This window comes from Myotis myotis, unplaced genomic scaffold, assembly GCF_014108235.1.
Source record: "Myotis myotis isolate mMyoMyo1 unplaced genomic scaffold, mMyoMyo1.p scaffold_m19_p_6, whole genome shotgun sequence".
Taxonomy (NCBI): domain Eukaryota; kingdom Metazoa; phylum Chordata; class Mammalia; order Chiroptera; family Vespertilionidae; genus Myotis; species Myotis myotis.
The window spans coordinates 84,793,718-84,811,606 of NW_023416368.1; the positions used below are offsets into that span (position 1 = coordinate 84,793,718).

The window sequence follows — 17,889 nt, forward strand, 5'->3', positions numbered from 1 at the left end:
CTTGAAGGAGGCAGTAGGTCTTTCTGCTGAGGCGAGGAGGACAGGCAGGAGCTGGCTAGAAGCAGACAGATGACTGCTGAACTCGTTGTACCTTCGTACCTGTCTTGCCTGGCTGTGGGCCCCAGCTCATGGCTCATGCCCTGTTATCCATAGGGCACTTTCGTTTCTTTTTCACAGCTGTGTAGTACTTCACAATACAAAGACACCTTTATTTACGGGCTCTTGGTAATGGATATCGAAGCTATTTCCAGTCATTCGGTCCCAGGATTTGCACCGGACAGGGTATACCTGTGTAGAATATGGAAGAGGAGGACATTGGGAGGTGATGGCCAGCACTGGGCATGTGGCCATCACTACCTGGGTGTGATGTCTAGGGCACCACCAAGTAACGGCTTCACCGGAGTTCAGTGAGCAGCTTTGGAATTGGTCAGCGTGTCCTTACCACGCTTCACCCCTTCTTACCTCTTCTACTCAGTGCAGTCACCTCTACCCCAGGTCCCCCAGCTCCTACCCTCACTCCCCACAGCATCCACCCGGCTCCTGTGAACACCTGAATCAGGACACATTCCTCCTCTGCTCACCGATATCCGTGGCTCCCACCTCCTTTGGGGCAGATGCCCAAGTAGTCCTCCTCCCATGACCCCTGTCACCTCCTCTCCTTTCCCCCTTGCTCATCCTTCCAGGCACATGTCCTCCTGGCTGCCTCTGGGACCTCCTAGGCTCACTTCCACTCTGGGCCTTTCCCTCTTTTTCTTATTTTCTTCTTTTTAAAAAAAATATATTTTTACTGATTTCAGAGAGGAAGGGAGAGGGAGATAGAAACATCAATGATGAGAGAGAATCTCCGAGGCCGCAACCCCAGGCATGTGCCCTGTACGAGAACCCAACCTGGGACGCTTCCACCTGCAGGCCGATGCTCTACCCATTGAGCCAAACCAGCTAGGGCAACCCTGGGCCTTTCTCTTCCCCTGTCTGCATTTTCTCTTTTTCAGAGCTCTATACTACCTGACCTGCGGGTCTCTTCTCAGGTCTCTGCTCAAACGTTACCTCCCTGAGCGGCTGTCCCTGACCTGCTCCAGCTCACACAGGACCTCGGCACGCTCAGACTGCCTATCCTGATGGTTCTTATTAGCACCTGAAATTGCTTGTTTCTTCTCAGTCTTCTCCCTGCCCTCAAGAATAGCAGGGCTTCAAGGGCAGGGATTTTTGTCTGTGTGTCCTTTGCTGTCCTGGCAGAGTAGGAACATGCATATTGAATGAATGTACTGCCCTGGCTGGTGGCTCAGTTGGTTGGAGTGTTGTCCCGTATATCAGAAGGTGGTGGGTTCAATTCCCACTGAGGGCACATACCTAGGTTTTGGGTTCGATCCCAGTTGGGGGCATATAGGAGGCAACTGATCAATGTTTCCCTCCCCCCCTCCCCTCCCCCCTTTCTCTCTCCCTCTCCCTTCCCTCCTCCTCCCTCTCTCTCCCTCCCTACCCCCTTCTCTCTCCCTCTCTCAAATTAATAAAAAACATATCCTTGGGTAAGGCTGAAAAAAATTTAAAAAAGAAAAGAAATTAATGACCTAGAAACCAGCATTGAATTAATTGCACTGCATAAATGTGCATTGAGGAGGGGGCCAGAGGACTACTCTGGGACTTGTCTTTGGGGGCTCACAGCCCACTTGGGGACATGGGGTGCTCCAGGGAATCAGAAGAGCATTGTCTTTGTGGTGGGCTATGATTTGCCCCTTGACAAAAAGAGTAATAATAGGTTAAGACCCCAAGGTTGGGCAGGCCTGGATGTCTCTTTGGGCTGGCTCCCCAGCTGTAAGATGATGCCCCCCCTCACACCCTGCACAGCTTCCAGTCAGATGCCCCCTCCACTCTACTTTCTGTCTGGGTACCAGGTGGCCCTGGCAGGAGAGGACACCACTCTTCTCAGGCACTCCAGTATCTCAAAACGGACGGGAAGTTTGAAGTCAGCCCCTACTTCCCCCCCTTGGTGCCCACGTGGACCAAGAACCAAGGCAAAGAAGCCTCTGGGGGTTGTCACCCCTCAGCCTGGTAGCCTGTTAGTGGCCACCATGGGGAGATGCCATAAAATACCAGGTCCCAGTTCTAGACCCCTCCCCAGACCAACTTAAACCCCTGGGGAAGTGCTTACAGCTCTTTTTGAATTTGTCCAGGAGGTCTTCCGGCTTTTACCAGAAGGCCCTAAAAAAACACACAAAACAAAACAAAGAACCCTGGGGATATTCCAGGCATATGCTACAGCTTGGAGAACTGCTGCTCTCTTTATCACGGGAGACCCATGGGGCTGTGGACAAGCAGCCAGCAGAGCTGTCCAGGTCCCCGGTGACACTCTTATGCCCAGACGTAGGAGGAGGCGCCCTGGAGACTCTGCCACATGACATTTTCCCAGAGATAAGAGTGTGTTGGGGCTGGCAGGCTGGCAGGCAAGTGGAACAGGCAGGAACAGTCCCAGCTGGGGTTACACCCGCCTCCTGGGTGATACACCCTGGCACAGCCAGGCCAGCCCCCTGTTGTGGGTGAGGGACACAGCCCTGTCTGTCCCAGGCCATGGGGCCTTTGTCTTCGGTGCTGATGGGCAGGGTCCTTCTTGAGGGTCACAGCTTCTTCGCCAGGAGGCCCCCAGCTGGCCCTGCAGCTGGGGAGCTAGGGCTTTGAGGTTGATGCCTTGAGAAGTTTTTACCTGGCAGTGGAGTGCCCGGGATCTAGAAATCAAGACGGGAGCCTGTAACCGGAGGCCAGGAGCCACCCACTCAGCTGGAGGGAGCCTTCCTGTGGTTTGGGTTGGCATGGCTTATCTTGCCACACGGAGTTCCCCTCGTCTGGGCGGAAGCCCTTTTGACGGAAGCTCGGCTTCAGCTTCTGCCCTGGTGGCGTCTCCTGTTGCCCTATCTGGCACAGGTTGCTGGGGAGCTCAGGGTGGCTGCTTTCGAAGGTGGGGAGGCCCTACCTGGAATATACTTCCAGCACTAAGTGAGAAACAACTTCTAGCTTGATTTTTCAACTCTCTCTCTTTTTTTAAAAAATATATTTTATTGATTTTTTACAGAGAGGAAGGGAGAGAGATAGAGAGTTAGAAACATCAATGAGAGAGAAACATCGATCAGCTGCCTCCTGTACACCTCCTACTGGGGATGTGCCCGCAACCAAGGTACATGCCCTTGACCGGAATCGAACCTGGGACCTTTCTTTATTCTTTTTTTTTTTGAACCTGGGACCTTTCAGTCTACAGGCCGACGCTCTATCCACTGAGCCAAACCGGTTATGGCTCAACTCTCTTTTTTAATTAAAAGAATTACTCGACTGTATTCATTGTAAAATAAAATGCACTCCTTTAGTATGTATACAGAGTGAGGCAGAGTTTCCTATCACCATTAGCATGAGAACCACCTCCATCGGTGTATGGCTCTTGTCAGGTCCTTTTTTCTAGATTCCTATGTGTAGCTGTCCCCTGCCCCCCTCCCCCCAGTGCCACCATGAGTTCATCTTTGACCGCCCAAAGTCTTGCCAGAATGTGACCACCTCATGCCATGTCCCTGCTATTTAGTGCCTTGAGGAGTTCTTACCTTTGTTTTAATAAATTTTTTATTTGGGAATAATTCTAGATTTATGAAAAATAAGTAAGCTTTACATTTACAAAAGTTCCAAAGATACATTCAGCTCCCATATACCCTTCATCTATCCTTAATGTCAACATTTTACCTTAATATGGTACATTTCTCACAACTAAGAAGTTAACTTCAGTATATTATCATCACTGATGAGTGCCAGGCGTTACTCAGATCTTCCGTTTCCCTCACTGTGTCCCTTTTCTGTCCCAGGGCCCCATCCAGGACCTCATGCTGCATTTCATTGTCACATCTCCTGAATCTCGGCTGGTCTGTGACAGCACCAGTCTTTTCTTGTTTTTCACAACCTTGGTATTTTATAAAATGTCCTTCAATTGGGGTTTCGCTTATGTTTTCTCATGATTATACTAGGGCTTTGGGTTTGGGGGAGGAAGACTACAGAGATAAGCTGCCCTTCTCTCTGCATCCTTGATATCAATGAGGCTTAGCACAAGTGATGTTGACCTTGATCTCTTGGTTAAGGTAGTGTCTATCAGCTTTCCCCACTGCAGTGTAGTACTCTGTTTTTTTGTTTTTTTTTTTTTAGTAGTACTCTTTTTTATACACTATTCTGGAGCATTGAGGCTTCGAATATGTAATATGTCCAACACAGCCTCAAATTCAAAACCATCATAAAAGATGGAGAGAGGCCTTCTTGTCCTCCTCCTCCTAGCATAGCTAACCACCCTTTCCAGTCTCCTGTGTGTCCTCCCAGTTTCTCAGTGCAAATAGAAGCAAATATGAATGTGTTTTTATTCTCCCCCATACACAGCTTTACACCCTGTTCTGAACAGGGAGATTGTTACTTAACAGTATTTCGTGGTGATTTTAGTGTATTAGCACATAGAGTACTTGCTCATTTATTTTATTTTTTCTTCTCCCTCGAGGTTTAATTTAACCCTAGTAAACCTCCACTCATTTTTAGTGTATAGTTCTAAGGTTTTGACAAATGCAAAGAGTTGTGTAACCACCGCAATCAACACATAGAACATTTCTGTCACCCCCCAAAACCTCCTGTGCCCTTTTGAAAGAATATATATTTTAAAATATATTTTATTGATTTTTTTTACAGAGAGGAAAGGAGAGGGAGAAGGATAGAGAGTTAGAAACATCAATGAGAGAGAAACATCAATTCAGCTGCCTCCTGCACACTCCCTACTGGGGATGTGCCCGCAACCAAGGTAAAAGCCCTTGACCAGAATCGAACCTGGAACCCTTCAGTCCACAGGCTGACCTCTATCCACTGGGCCAAACCAGTTAGGGCCCCTGTGCTTTTTTGTATTCACCCCTCTCCACCCCTCATATCTGACTCTACTGATGGGTTCTCCACTCTGGTTTTGCCTTTTCTAGAATGTCATATAAAAGGGCTTATGCAGCCTTTGAATCTGGCTTGTTTCCCTCTGCATGATACATTTGAGAGCCATCTAGGCTGTGTGCATCAGTAGTTGGATCCTTTTTTATTTTAAAATATATTTGATTTCAGAGAGGAAGGGAGAGGGATAGAGAGATAGAAACATCATTGATGAGAGAGAATCATCGATCGGTTGCCTCCTGCACGCCCCCTAACTGGGGATCGAACCTACAACCCAGGTATGTGCCCTTGGCCGGAATAAAATCTGGGACCTTTCAGTCCGTAGGCTGAAGCTCTATCCACTGAGCCAAACCGGTTAGGGCTTGAGTTAATTTTTGTATGACTTATGAGGTATAGATTGAGGTTTATAATTTGTTTGGCCTATGAGTGTCCAATTGTTCCAATGCTATTTATTGAAAAGACCATCCTTTCTCCCTTGAGTTGCCTTTGTCAGAAATCAGTTGGTCATGTTCATGGGGGTCCATTTCATGCAGCTGCCCTTTGGGTTAAACCACATTTCTTTATTACTGTAGCTTTATCGTAAGTCTTGAATCAGGCTGGGAGAATCTTCCTTGTTTATCTTTTCCAAAATTGTTTTGGCCAGTCAAATTCCTTTGCCTTTACATATAAATTTTATAATCAGCTTATTGATTTCTTAAAAAATGATCTTTGGCCCTGGCCCGTTTGGCTCAGTGGATAGAGCGTCGGCCTGAGGACTGAAGGGTCCCAGGTTCGATTCAGGTCAGGGGCATGTGCCTTGGTTTCGGGCACATCCCCAGTGGGGGGTGTGCAGGAGGAGGCTGATTGATGTTTCCCTCTCATCGATGTTTCTGGCTCTCTGTTCCTCTCCCTTCCTCTCTGTGAAAAATCAATAAAATATATTAAAAAAAATGGTCTTTGTATATCAGTACATGGAAAGCTTTGCTATTTTTATAACTGTATTATTCCATCAACATCACCACTCTATTGTACTTTCTAGCCTAACCTCCCCAAATAGTCATTAAAAAAATATTTAAAAAAAATTTTTTTTGTTGTTATTACATATGTGTCCTTATCCCCACATTACCCCCCATCCCCTCCACTCATGCCCTCACCCTCCAAAAAAAATATTTTTATTGATTTTAGAAAGGAAGGCAGAGGGAGAGGGAGAGAGAGACAGAAACATCAATGATGAAAGAGAATCACTGATCAGCTGCCTCATGCATGCCCCACACTGGGATCAAGCCTGCAATGCGGGTATCTGTCCTGACTGGGAATTGAACCATGACTTCCTGGTTCATAGGTCGATGCTCAACCACTGAGCCATGTCGGCTGGGCTAGAGATGGGTTTTATTGTAGAGATGGATTGATAGACCTGTCCCCTTGTTGGTCCATGGATTGCTCTTTTGCTTTTGGATTATTTGTCTTTTTATTGTTGATTTGTAAAAGTTATTTAAATCTGGTATCAAGACTAGTCCTTTATGAGATGAATGATGTGCAAATACAGTCATGTGTTGCATAATGACATTGTGGTCATTCTGTGTATAGGATGGTATCCCATCCTATCTAATAATAGACAAACATAGTAATTGACCATACCTTCGCTATGCCTCCCATTGGCTAATCAGGGAGATATGCAAAATAACCGCCAGCAAAGACGGCAGTTAATTTGCATACATAGGCACGAAGCTGTAGAGCGAAGACTGAAGGCGGCTGAGACTGAAGGCCGCTCCGGCCGCAGCAGGAAAGGCTTGAAGGCAGCTCCGGCCGGAGTGAAGGCCTGGGTCCTGGGTGCCGGAGGAAAACCGGTGCAGGCAGCCAGGGGAAGGGAAGGCCTATTGCATGAATATTTTCGTGCAACAGGCCTCTAGTAAGATTATAATGGAGCTGAAAAATTCCTGTCCTCTAGTGACATCGTAGCTGTTGTAACACTATAGGGCAACACATTGTTCACGTGTTTGTGGTGAAGCTGGTGTAAACAAACCGACTGCATTGCCAGTCCTACAAAAATATAACACAAGGCCGAAACCGGTTTGGCTCAGTGGATAGAGCCTTGGCCTGCGGACTGAAGGGTCCCAGGTTCGATTCCGGTCAGGGGCATGTGCCTGGGTTGCGGGCATATCCCCGGTGGGAGATGTGCAGGAGGCGGCTGATCGATGTTTCTCTCTCATTGATGTTTCTAACTGTCTGTCTCTCTCCCTTCCTTTCTGTAAAAAATCAATAAAATATATATATAAAAAAAATAAAATTAACACAAGATATTATGTAGAATACATTATACTTGATAATAATAAACAACTATGTTACAGGTAATGTATTTACTATACTATACTTTTCATCATTATTTTAAAATGTACTCTTTCTACTTATTAAAATAATTTTTGTTATAAAACAGTATGCTATTGTACACCCACAGCAGCCTCATACATCTCGTTTTTACTGCTTCTCTTGATTGCATCATTTCTCTGCACTTGACTTAATCGTGTATTGTTTTGTACAGTAGGCTATTTAGGTTCGTGGCCTTTGAGAAATAGGCCTGGTTGTGTAGAAGGCTCTACCACCTAGGCTTGTGTCTGTATACTCATGATGTTCGCACGCATTTCTCAGTTATTGAGCAGTGCATGACAGTATTTTCTCCCATTATGTGTGAACATATGGCGTCCTTTGAAGCAGAAAAGTTTGAAATTTTGATGAAGTCCCATTTATATATTTTTTTGGTCATTTATGGTTTTGGTGTCATATATAAGAAACCATTGCCCAATCCATAAAGGTCATTTCCTAGTTTTGTTTTTGTTTTTTTACATGTTTTATAATTTTAGCTATTACATTTAGGTCTCTGATCCATTTGAATTCATTTTTATATATAGTGTAAGGTAGAAGTCCAACTTCCTTCTTTTGCATGTGGCTTATCCAGTTGTCCCAGGCCTCTGTTGAAAAGAGTATTTTTTCCCTCGTTGAATGGTCATGGCACTCTTGGTTGAAAATCAGTTGGCAATAAAAATGCAAGAGTATATTTCTGGACTCTCACATCTGTTCCCTTGATCTTTATGTCTACCCTGATGCCAGTACCACAGAGTCTTCATTACTGTACCTTTGTAATAAGTTTTGAAATTGGGAAATGTGATTTCTTCAACTTTGTTCTTTTTCCCTCCTGAAGCTTCTTTTGGCCATTCTTCGTCCCTTGCATTTCCATATGAATTTTCGGATCAACTGATGAATTACTGCAAAAAAATGCTCTTGGGATTTTGATAGAGGCTGCATTGAATCTGTAGATCTATGAATGCAAGCTGTCTTTTCATTTATTTAGGTTATTTATTTATTTATTTATTTAGTTTTTAGTTTAAAAGTTTGTTTGTTTGTTTTTTAATGAAAAACTGTATTTAAGGAAGGGATATACAAAGGGAAGGGCTGAGCCAAGGAGATATTGGGTTGATGATGGTAGCACCCAGGAGCTGGAGTTTCATCTTTATATGGAGTCACTGGCAGGAAGCTCTTGTCAGTGGGTCTTGGGGCTTAGAATATGAATGGAAAGCGAATGCTCAATCAGGTGTTTTTAGGACAGTTTTAATTCCTTATGTGGTCTGATTCCTGGTGCCCAGTAAATTTTCCTGGTCTTTGTCGTGTGTTGAGAAGTTTGGACAAGTCTTCCTTGTCTTTGTTCTCCTGTGGTGGGAAGCTTATAAATGGCCGTTAAGGATTATATTGACCTATAGTCCTAACAGGCAAGCAGATTTAAGGGTACACACCTGAGGTCAAATGCAAATGGCTCAGACTCAGGGCACTATTCTCCCTTCAGGTTTCCATATTCTGGGCTATTCAGATGGTTGGTGCAGCTGCTACTGTTGTCAGAGGAAGATGCCAGTGTGGCCAAAAAGGGGCCACATACTAACCTGCCTAGCTCAGGGAAGGCCTGCATGGTGGCCTTGCAAACTCAAGAGACCTCTCCTCTTTTGATTATATGTATAAAAACCTAAGCACTGACTAGCAGGGGACAGATGCTCAATGCACAGGATCAGGCTCCCCTCTGTATGGATCGGGCCTGTGAGGATCAGGCTCCCTCCAGTCTGGATTGGGCCTGCAGGGATTGGGCCGAAACCAGTTATCCGACATCCCCTGAGGGGTCCAGGATTGTGAGAGGGTGCAGGCTGAGGGACCACACCGATGCACGAATTCATGCACTGGGCCTCTAGTAATGTATATAAAACAAGGTGCAAATCTGTCATTCTCTGGAGCATTATCTCAATCCGCTGAGATTCTACTTCCCTGTGTGGTTCGTGTATTAGGCAGTGAGTTGAGCTCTGGGTGATGACTCTGATCGAGGCTGTGGGGCTGTGTGTGTGTTGGAGGGTGGGGAGATGTCAGCAGGGGACTGCTATGGCTAGAGAAGCTCACTCTTCGTGCCAGCTCTCTCAGCAACTAAGTTTGTACTTTTGTTGAATTTATTCCCAAGTATTTTTTAAAAAATATTTGTATTGATTTCAGAGAGGGAGAAGGGAGAGAGAGAAACATCAAAGATGAAATAGAATCACTGATTGGTTGCCTCCTGCATGCCCCCTCCTGGGGATTGAGCCCGAAACCCAGGGATGCGCCCGCGCCCCCCCCCCCCCCCCCCCCCACCGGAATCGAACATGGGACCCCTCAGTCTGCAGGCCGACGCTCTATTCACTGAGCCAAACCAGTGAGGGCCCAAGTATTTTTTTTTTTTTTAATACATTTTATTGATTTTTTTACAGAGAGGAAGGGAGAGAGACAGAGAGTTAGAAACATCGATGAGAGAGAAACATCGATCAGCTGCCTCCTGCACACCTCCTAGCAGGGATGTGCCCGCAACTAAGGTACATGCCCTTGACCAGAATCGAACCTGGGACCCCTCAGTCCACAGGCTGATGCTCTATCCACTGAGCCAAACCAGTCAGGGCCCAAGTATTCTTTTTAATTTTTCTTTAAATTCTCACCTGAGGATATTTTTCCATTGATTTTTAGAGAGAGTGGAAGAGAGAGGGAAAGACAGAGAGAAATATCAATGTGACAGAGACACACAGATTGGTTGCCTTCTGCACATGCCCTGATCAGGGCCCGGACCGGGAAGCAGCCTGCCTGCCCTTGACTGGAATGGAACCCGGGACCCTTCAGTCCACAGGCAGGCCGAGGCTCTACCCACTGAGCAAAACGGCCCAAGTATTTTATTCTTTTTGATGCTGTTGTAAATAGAATTGTTTCCTTAGTTTCGTTTTCAGATTAACTGCTACTGTACAATAATATAACTGATTTTTGTATATTGATCTGACATTCTGCAACCTTGTTGAACTTATTATCTCTGATAGTTTATTATTTTTATTTTTTCGGGGTGGGTAGGTAGATTCCTAAAACATTGCCTATAGACAGGATTATGTTATCTGTGAATAGTTTTCCTCCTTCCTTTGTCTTTACCTCTTTTTCTTACCCAATTGCCCTGGCTAGAAACCTCCAGTGCAGTGCTGAATAGCCGTGTGAGTGGACGTCCTTATTTTATTCCTGATCCTAGAGGGCAAGCTTTCAATGTTTCACCATGAAGTATTGTTCGCTGTGGGTTTGTGTAGATGTCCATTATCAGGTTGAGGACTTCCTTCCTATTCCTAGTTTGTTGAGTGTTTTTTATCATGGAAAGGTGTTGGGTTTTGTCTAATGCTTTTTCTTCATCTATTGATAATTTTGTGATTTACTCTGTTCATATGATGTATTGTGTTGATTTTGACATTTTTGGACCACCGTTGCATTTCTGGGATAAATCCCACTTGGTATGGTGCATAATTCTTTTTATATGTTGCTGTATTTGTACTAGTATTTTGTTGAGGATTTTTGGTGTGCGTCTATATTCATAAGAAATATCAGTCAGTAGTTTTCTTAAATATTTGTTAGAATTCATCAAACTTTTTTTAAAAGCTTTATTGGGTTATAATTGATATACAGAAAATTATAATCTTTCATTTTCTTTGAGGTACATGTTTACATTTATACATTTCCCTGTGCATGTTGCTTTAGCTGTAGCCTGTAGGTTTTCCTATGTTGTGTTTTCAATTTTCTTTCACCTCAAAATATTTTCTAATTTCCTTGTGATTTTTTTCTCTGACTCATTGGTTATTTAGGAATCTGTTGTTTAATTTGCACATAGTAGTGAATTGCCCAGTATTTCCTTCCTTTGTTTTCTAACTTCATTCCATTGTGGCCAGATCGCATACTTTATAAGATTTCAGCCCTTTTATATGCTTTCTTAGAGAATGCTTTATGTGCCATTGATGAGAATGTGTATTCTGCTGCTTAGTGGATTGTTCTGTACATGTCTCTTAGCTCTTGTTGATTTATTGTGTGTTGACATTTTTTGTTTCCTTGTTGATCTTTTGTTCAGTGTTCTGTCCATTGTTGAAGATAGGTATTGATGTCTCCCAACTATTATTATTTCTGTATTTCCCTTGCCCCATGCTATTTGTACATCTGTGTAGTGTTCCTCAGTCTGGACCAATCCCACTAAGTCCAGTTACTCTTCTACATGAGCTTTTAATTTTCTGGTTTTCTAGTATTCCCCTCCTGATAGAGCCTGTGGGGTCTTCAGGCTTGTGTGTCGGCTGTGCCGAGGGCTGATTCCTGTAAGGGAGATGCTGTGTTGGAGAGGAAGCAGATTTAGAATCATCTTGCCAGGTCTGCCTGGAAAGGCTGTGCCCAGGTCCTTCTGAGGTCCCCCCCGTCACCTTTGTGAACTGTCCTATGGAATAGAGTCTCACACTTGCCAGGCACTGGGTTACTGTGACTCATCCTCATTCTGCTGACAACTTGACGGGGTTGGCACTGTTATTTTCCCCATTTTAGATTGAACAACAAATTTAGGAAAGTGACAACCCTTGTCCAGGTCACATGGTGAGGCTATGGCTGTGCTGTTCAGCTTTGGGACTTCTCAGTACAACTGAAAAGCTACAAATTAATATTTGCTTGGTATAAATAAAAGTTATAAAATAGTCTTAAAAGACAAACCCAGATCACACTGGAGGCTATAAAACAGAAAGTTTTTCATTCTCACTCCACAGACAACCTCCATCCAGGTTTGGTTATCTCCTCCAAGCTTGTTGTCCCTACTTAGCCCAGAAATATACACAAACATTTTTTTTTTTAAAAAAGGGCAAAATTGGAGGACACTATCAATTCTGTGCATCTCATTTGGTTTTCAGCACTGTAGCCTGAATTGCTTCCTGGCCCGGTTCCAAGACCAATTTAGCCAACTTCCTGCTGATGGACATCAAAGTGGTTAATGGGTTTCACTCTGGAAAGCACTGCCACAGGGAGTGGCCGTCCTTGCAAACCCACCTAGGAGAGCAGAGTGGTCAGTAGGGGCAGTCAGAGGAGGTGACGTCTGTGTTGAGAGGAAGCCAGGATGTGGAAAGGCTTGAGGAGACATTCCAGGCAGGGAATCAGCATTTGCAAAGGCCCTGAGGCAGGAGTAGGTTTGACTTTCTCTTGACCACTAGGTTTGACTGGAATTAATGAGCCAGGTGGAGGTGGGGGCTCAGAGCAGGAAGGTGACAGGTCAATTGCTCAGGGCCTTGGAGGCCATAGGAACACTTTGGAGCAGAGGAGAGATGTGATCCTGACTCATTGTAAGTGTTCCTTTGGTTTTACAGGGCAAACATTCTTTTGGGCACCACAGTAAGAACTTTTCAAACCCTTCTAATTACCCTCTGAGGCATGGCATTATTCCCACTTACCAATGAGGAAACTGAGGCACAAAGAGGTAACCTGCCCAGCCCATATTGTCCAGAAAGGAGAGGGCAGTGCCTGGATTCCAGCTGGGCTCTGAGAAGCCCAGAGCCAGGGCAGCTAGTTGCCATGGGCCACTTCCTGCTTTTGCTCCTAGCCTGGCTGTCAGTTGAGACCATGGAGCAGGTGACACTAGGGCTGAGTGCCAAGGGCGGGCCCGGCTCTGGAAGCTGCAGAATTCCTGAGCAGGGTGCAACCTGCTGGGAATTTTGTGAAGGGATGGTGTCTGGAGTGAGACGGTAACAGCCAATAAGATGTCTTCCCGCCCCACTGCCTTCTGAGCCGAATTCTCATTTGTACAATGGCAGGTTTGGTTTTTCACCCCATAGCATTGATCATTTGCTTCGTGCCTGGCTCTGTGTTGGGAGCTGGGGAGAACGTGCCAGGCAGAGGACCCTGCCCCCATGAGGCTACCACTCTACTGGGTGGATGGCTGGCTGGGAAGGGGCAGATCACAGCCAGGTAAACAAATCAGTAAACTGGGGGTTGCCAGTTATGAGAAGAATTGAGAATTGATCAGAATGGTGTGTGACAGAAGCTGCTTCATATTAGCGGTGAGGGCAGGGAGGAGGCAGTTTGGCTAGGAGTTGCCTGCTGGCCAGTTGAATGCTACAGGGAGAGGGTCCAGGCCCAGGAGCAGACAGTGCAAATCTCTTGAGGTAGGAGCTTGCCTGGTGTTTTGGGGGAACATTGAGGAGGCCAGGAGCCAAGCGAGCGAGTAGGAGGCTAGGAGGAGGTGAGGACAGGGAGGTGACTGGGCAGATCATGTAGGGCCTTGTGGGCTGTGGGGAGGGAGGTGGGAGGCTGGGAGGGTTCGGAACAGAGGGGGCACATGCCACGACTTGGCATCCAAAGGTGTCCTATGGCCACTCTGGAGAAAACGGTGTGTGGGGGTGAGGGTGGGCAGCCTGAGGGTGCAATTGCACTGTTCCAGGCAAGCACTGATGGGCCAGGCCAGTGGCCTTGGAGATGGAGAGAATTGGCTGCATTTGAAGGTGGAGCCATCAGGACTTACTTGTGGGTGGGGTGGCTTGAGGGAGTGGGTGAGAGGTGGGAGGAGCCCAGGCTTTTGACCTGAGTGAGGAGTGTAACCTTGACCCTTGAGGTGACCACAATGACACAGTGGCACCTGCCTGGAGACTCTGAGTGTGGGCTGGGCCCTGGGTGATCAATGGTCACTGTTGGATAGTCACTACTGGGCGCAGATGAGGCAGGGACTATGGCAGGGTGTGCACAGGCTGGATGTTGAGGCTCTGGAGACTGAGTGATAAGCTCTACTCTATTCTAGCAAAACCACAGAGGAAACCCCCTTGGAGATAGGGGTGACTGGGATGTCTCCCTCATTGGTGTCCCACCTATGTTCCCATCCTGGCTTTGCTTCTTCTGGCTGAGTGGCTTGGGCAAGTCCTAATACTCTCAGCCTTAGTCTATCCATTTGTGAAATGGGTGTATTGACCCTGGCCTCATTCCTTCAGTGTCGCTAGAGGGTTTGCTGAGATGTTACCCATGGTGGCCAGTGGTCCTTGTGGGGTGGTCATGACTGAGGCCCCGGAGCGTGGGGACCCTGCTGACCTTGTGCTAAGGTCTCACAGCCACACTGAGGCTTTGAGTGACTCCAGAAGGGTGTGGTGATAAGGAAGGGATCCCAGCCCAGGGCCCTTGCTGGGCGCCTATTACCAGATTGGTCGGGCGAGGGGTGGCCTGGGCATTCACTGGATCTGGGTTGGGCTTGTTGCTGACTCATCCTCTGCTGGCTTATCTGTTTATTTTCCCTTCCCTGGGAAGGCCTGCCCACCTGCCAGCTTGGGTGTGGCCTCCATTGTTCCCCCATGCAGGAGTTCCCGTGCTCTTGTTGGCTGGAAGTCAAAGGGCTCTTGTTGGGGCCTTGTGCTCTGTTCAGGGGACATTCCCTGAGTCCTCATCACCTTCCAGGGAGAGGTGGCCCATTTTAGAGTTGGTAAACTGAGGCTCCACAGGGGTGAAATGACTCATGCCAGGTCATACAGCCAGCCGGGCCCTCTTTGGTGATTGGGTGGCATCCTGCCATCCCCCAGGTAGCTGAGCCAGTGTTCAGAGAGGGTGGAGACCTGTCCAGGGCTTGTGGAGGCAAAGCTGACCTTTGAACCTAGGCTGTCTGGCTCCAGAGTCTGTGGACTGGACCTCCACTGGAGGCGGTATTGGTGTGTGGAGGATGCACGTTTGGGAGGAAGAGGTACATTTTACTGCATCTGCCCATAGGTGAATGAGCAGGGCCTGTGGGCAGAGCGTACAGCCCTGTGCCTATACCTGCTTGCTGGTACCCAGCTGTCCTCTGAGGTGGGTGGAGTTACACACCCCTCCACCCCCTTACTGACAGGAAACTAGACCAAGAAGCAGGGGAGCCAGCCCAAGGTCATACAGCCTGGGTGCACGGTGGCCCTTGTCGCAGTGGGGAAGAGAGAGGAGGGAGGTGGGACCTTCGAGCCACAGTGAGGAATGTGGTCACCGGTGGAGCATGGGTGGGGTCAAGGAGGAGGAAGCAGATGACTGAAGCTTGAAAGTCACCTCCAGATAAATGGACAGTCAGTGTTCCGGGCAGAGCTGCTTGGGGGAGGTTTTCTTCCACCACGCCGCCATGAAGGCCCCAACAGTGCCCCTGCTGCTGTGTGCCAGGAATGCTGTGGAGGCCTTAGGGCACAACTGGACAGGCCCCTCTTCACCGAGCCCCTTGGAAATTTCTGGGGGCTGCTTTTTGGGGGCTGTCCAGGCCGAGAGTGGGTATTGCTGCTTTCTTTACTCAGCAGTCCAGGAGCTTCTAGAAATGCAATTAGATGAGTCCCAGGGCTCCTGGCTTGTGAAGACCCCCCTGCCTACCCATCCTTGTCCCCAACAGACTCTGCCTCCTTCACCCAGGCTGTGTCCTCCATTCATACTTCCTGCTCACCATGAAGTCCCAGCCACAGAAAGCCGCCTTCCCCTGTGTGTGCCCAGAGCTGTCTGGCTTCTCTTGGGCATCATGCTAGCCCTCGTGTTCTCAGGCTCTCATTGTCCAGTCCATGTCTGTGGTGTCACCATTGTGCTCACGGTGCTGACCCCCCCCCCCCCAAGACATGTCCAGAGCAGTCACAGAGGACACACGTACCAGCACCAGTGGCAGAAGGCCTGGCCCAGGCTGGGGAGACGCTGGCGGCTTCTGTGTCAGATGTTTGGGCCCAGAGGCCTGATGACCTGGTGGTCAGAAGCTCAGACCCCATGGGTTATGGTCATGCTCACGCCACTCCTGGTCACTGGGTGACCTTGCAGAGCTGCCTGTCCTCTGGGCCTAGTTGCAGACTCATCTTTGTGGTTCTCGTCATGGTTAAGTAGGTAAATCCATGGAAAGTTCTCAGCTCCTTGTCTGGTATACGGTGGGCACTCGACAACAGTTAACTACATTTTTTAGAAAGTAATTTTTTAGAATCAGTAATCCATATGGTTGATAATGCACAATTCAAGGACGTTCCAGAACATGCAATGATTTTTCCTTCCCAGCAGGCCCCGGCCTCCATGGGCTCGATTTTGTTGTTGTTGTTTTTTCCTTTAGCTGCAGAACACACACATTTATTTCTGCATCTGTTGTTTCCCTCAGTATAGCCAGGTGGAAGTCAGGAGATAAAAAGCTTGTGTGTGTGTGTGTGTGTGTGTCTCCACAGTAGTGTGAATGGGCCCTAATTTATTTAATTAATAAATTAAATGAATTTATTAATTAAATAAATTATGGCCCACCCCCATAGGCTTTAAAGTTCTTTAGATCTGAGCTATTCTTACTGGGAAACTAACATGATTGTAATGATTTTGTGAGGAAATTTTAATGGGCTGTTTGTACTTTCCCGAGGTTTATTATATTTTTATATTGATTGATTTTTAGAGAGAGAAAGGAAGGGAGAGGGAGGAAGGGAGGGAGGGGGAGGAGGAGAGAGAGAGAGAGAGAGAGAGAGAGAGAGAGAGAGAGAGAGAGAGATTTGTTGTTCCACTTATTTATGCATTCATTTTTTGCTTCTTGTTTGTGCCCTGACTGGGGATTGAACCCTCAACCTTGGTGTATCAGACGATGCTCTAACCAACTGAGCTCCCTGGCCAGGGCCTCTGTACTTTCCTGAGTCATGAGCATGTCCTCTTGGACTTATTTATACGTTTGACCTCTTCTTGAGATTTAACTTAGATACAGGAGCTCGCCCAATCTTAAGTGTATACTTTGGTTTTTAAAATAAATGCATGTCCACCCAGGTAATCACTAGACAGATCACAACAGAGGGTGCTGTCATCATCCCAGAAGTTCTCTCATACGCCTACCAGTCAGTTACCTCAGAGGGAAACAACTGCTCCGATTTCTGTCAGCAGAGACTGGTTTTGCCTGTTCAACTTCAAGTCCACTCTGTGCCTCAGCAGGTGAAACAAGGGCATATGTCAACAAAAGGCACGAGTGAGAATGTTCATAGCAGCTTTATTATGGACCTGAACTTGGAAAGACCCCCAAACATCCCATCACCTAGTGAATGGGTAAACAAACTGTGGTCCATTCATGCAATGGATATGGGTCAGCAGTGAAAAAAAAACTGCCTCCTCTGGCACTCTCTAGGGTCCCAACCGGGGTCCCCAACACAAATAGGGTGCCCCTGAGACACTATAGTTGTCACAGTATTGGGGAGCAAGGTGGCACCAATGCACTAGGCTGGGAACTCAGGGCCGCTGCTGTCTTGCCATATGAGGCATAGCTGCACACCTGTCCAGCCCCAATTGTCCTATGTCCTGCACAGATTTCAGATAATCCAAATGTTTATCTTGGTACAAACATTGTTTGAAATTCCCTGAGTCTAGATAGAACCTTTCTCTGTTTTACATGAAACAAGAGTCCTTTGCAGGCTTTAAAAGTCTCAAAATGCCACTTCTACTTCAGTGCCTGCTTGGTCTTCTGCTCCTCTGCTTTCCTTCCTTAATGGTCCAGGGTGGCTTCCAGTCTTCCCACTCTGCATGCATCCACGTGTAATAGTGTGAGTCGGTGCAGGTAGTGCCCGAGTATTTCTGTAGTTAAATACATGGCATATGTATTTTTTATTAAACTGCACTGAGGAATCATTTACATACTAGGAAAGTCATCCATTGCAAACGCAGTGATTTTTTGTAAATTTACCG

General features: G+C 46.9%; 1 protein-coding gene and 1 non-coding gene across 14 annotated transcripts in view; both read left to right on the forward strand.

Annotated features, from left to right (window-relative positions):
* The window catches only part of DNM2 (dynamin 2), an 87,353-nt gene that overhangs the window by 11,157 nt on the left and 58,307 nt on the right, over window positions 1-17,889 (forward strand). The window contains exon 1 of one of the 13 annotated variants that reach the window (XM_036314634.1): window positions 13,025-13,200. The exons of the other annotated variants lie outside the window; for them this stretch is intronic. Within the exon in view, the coding sequence (XP_036170527.1) occupies window positions 13,040-13,200 (161 nt within the window). The 5' untranslated portion in view covers window positions 13,025-13,039. Of the gene's footprint in view, window positions 1-13,024; window positions 13,201-17,889 lie in introns of those variants that run through there. 13 annotated transcript variants of the gene reach the window in all.
* On the forward strand, window positions 2,140-2,202 carry LOC118659442. Its single transcript, XR_004968560.1, has one exon. It is a non-coding gene; the product is annotated as a U7 small nuclear RNA (small nuclear RNA).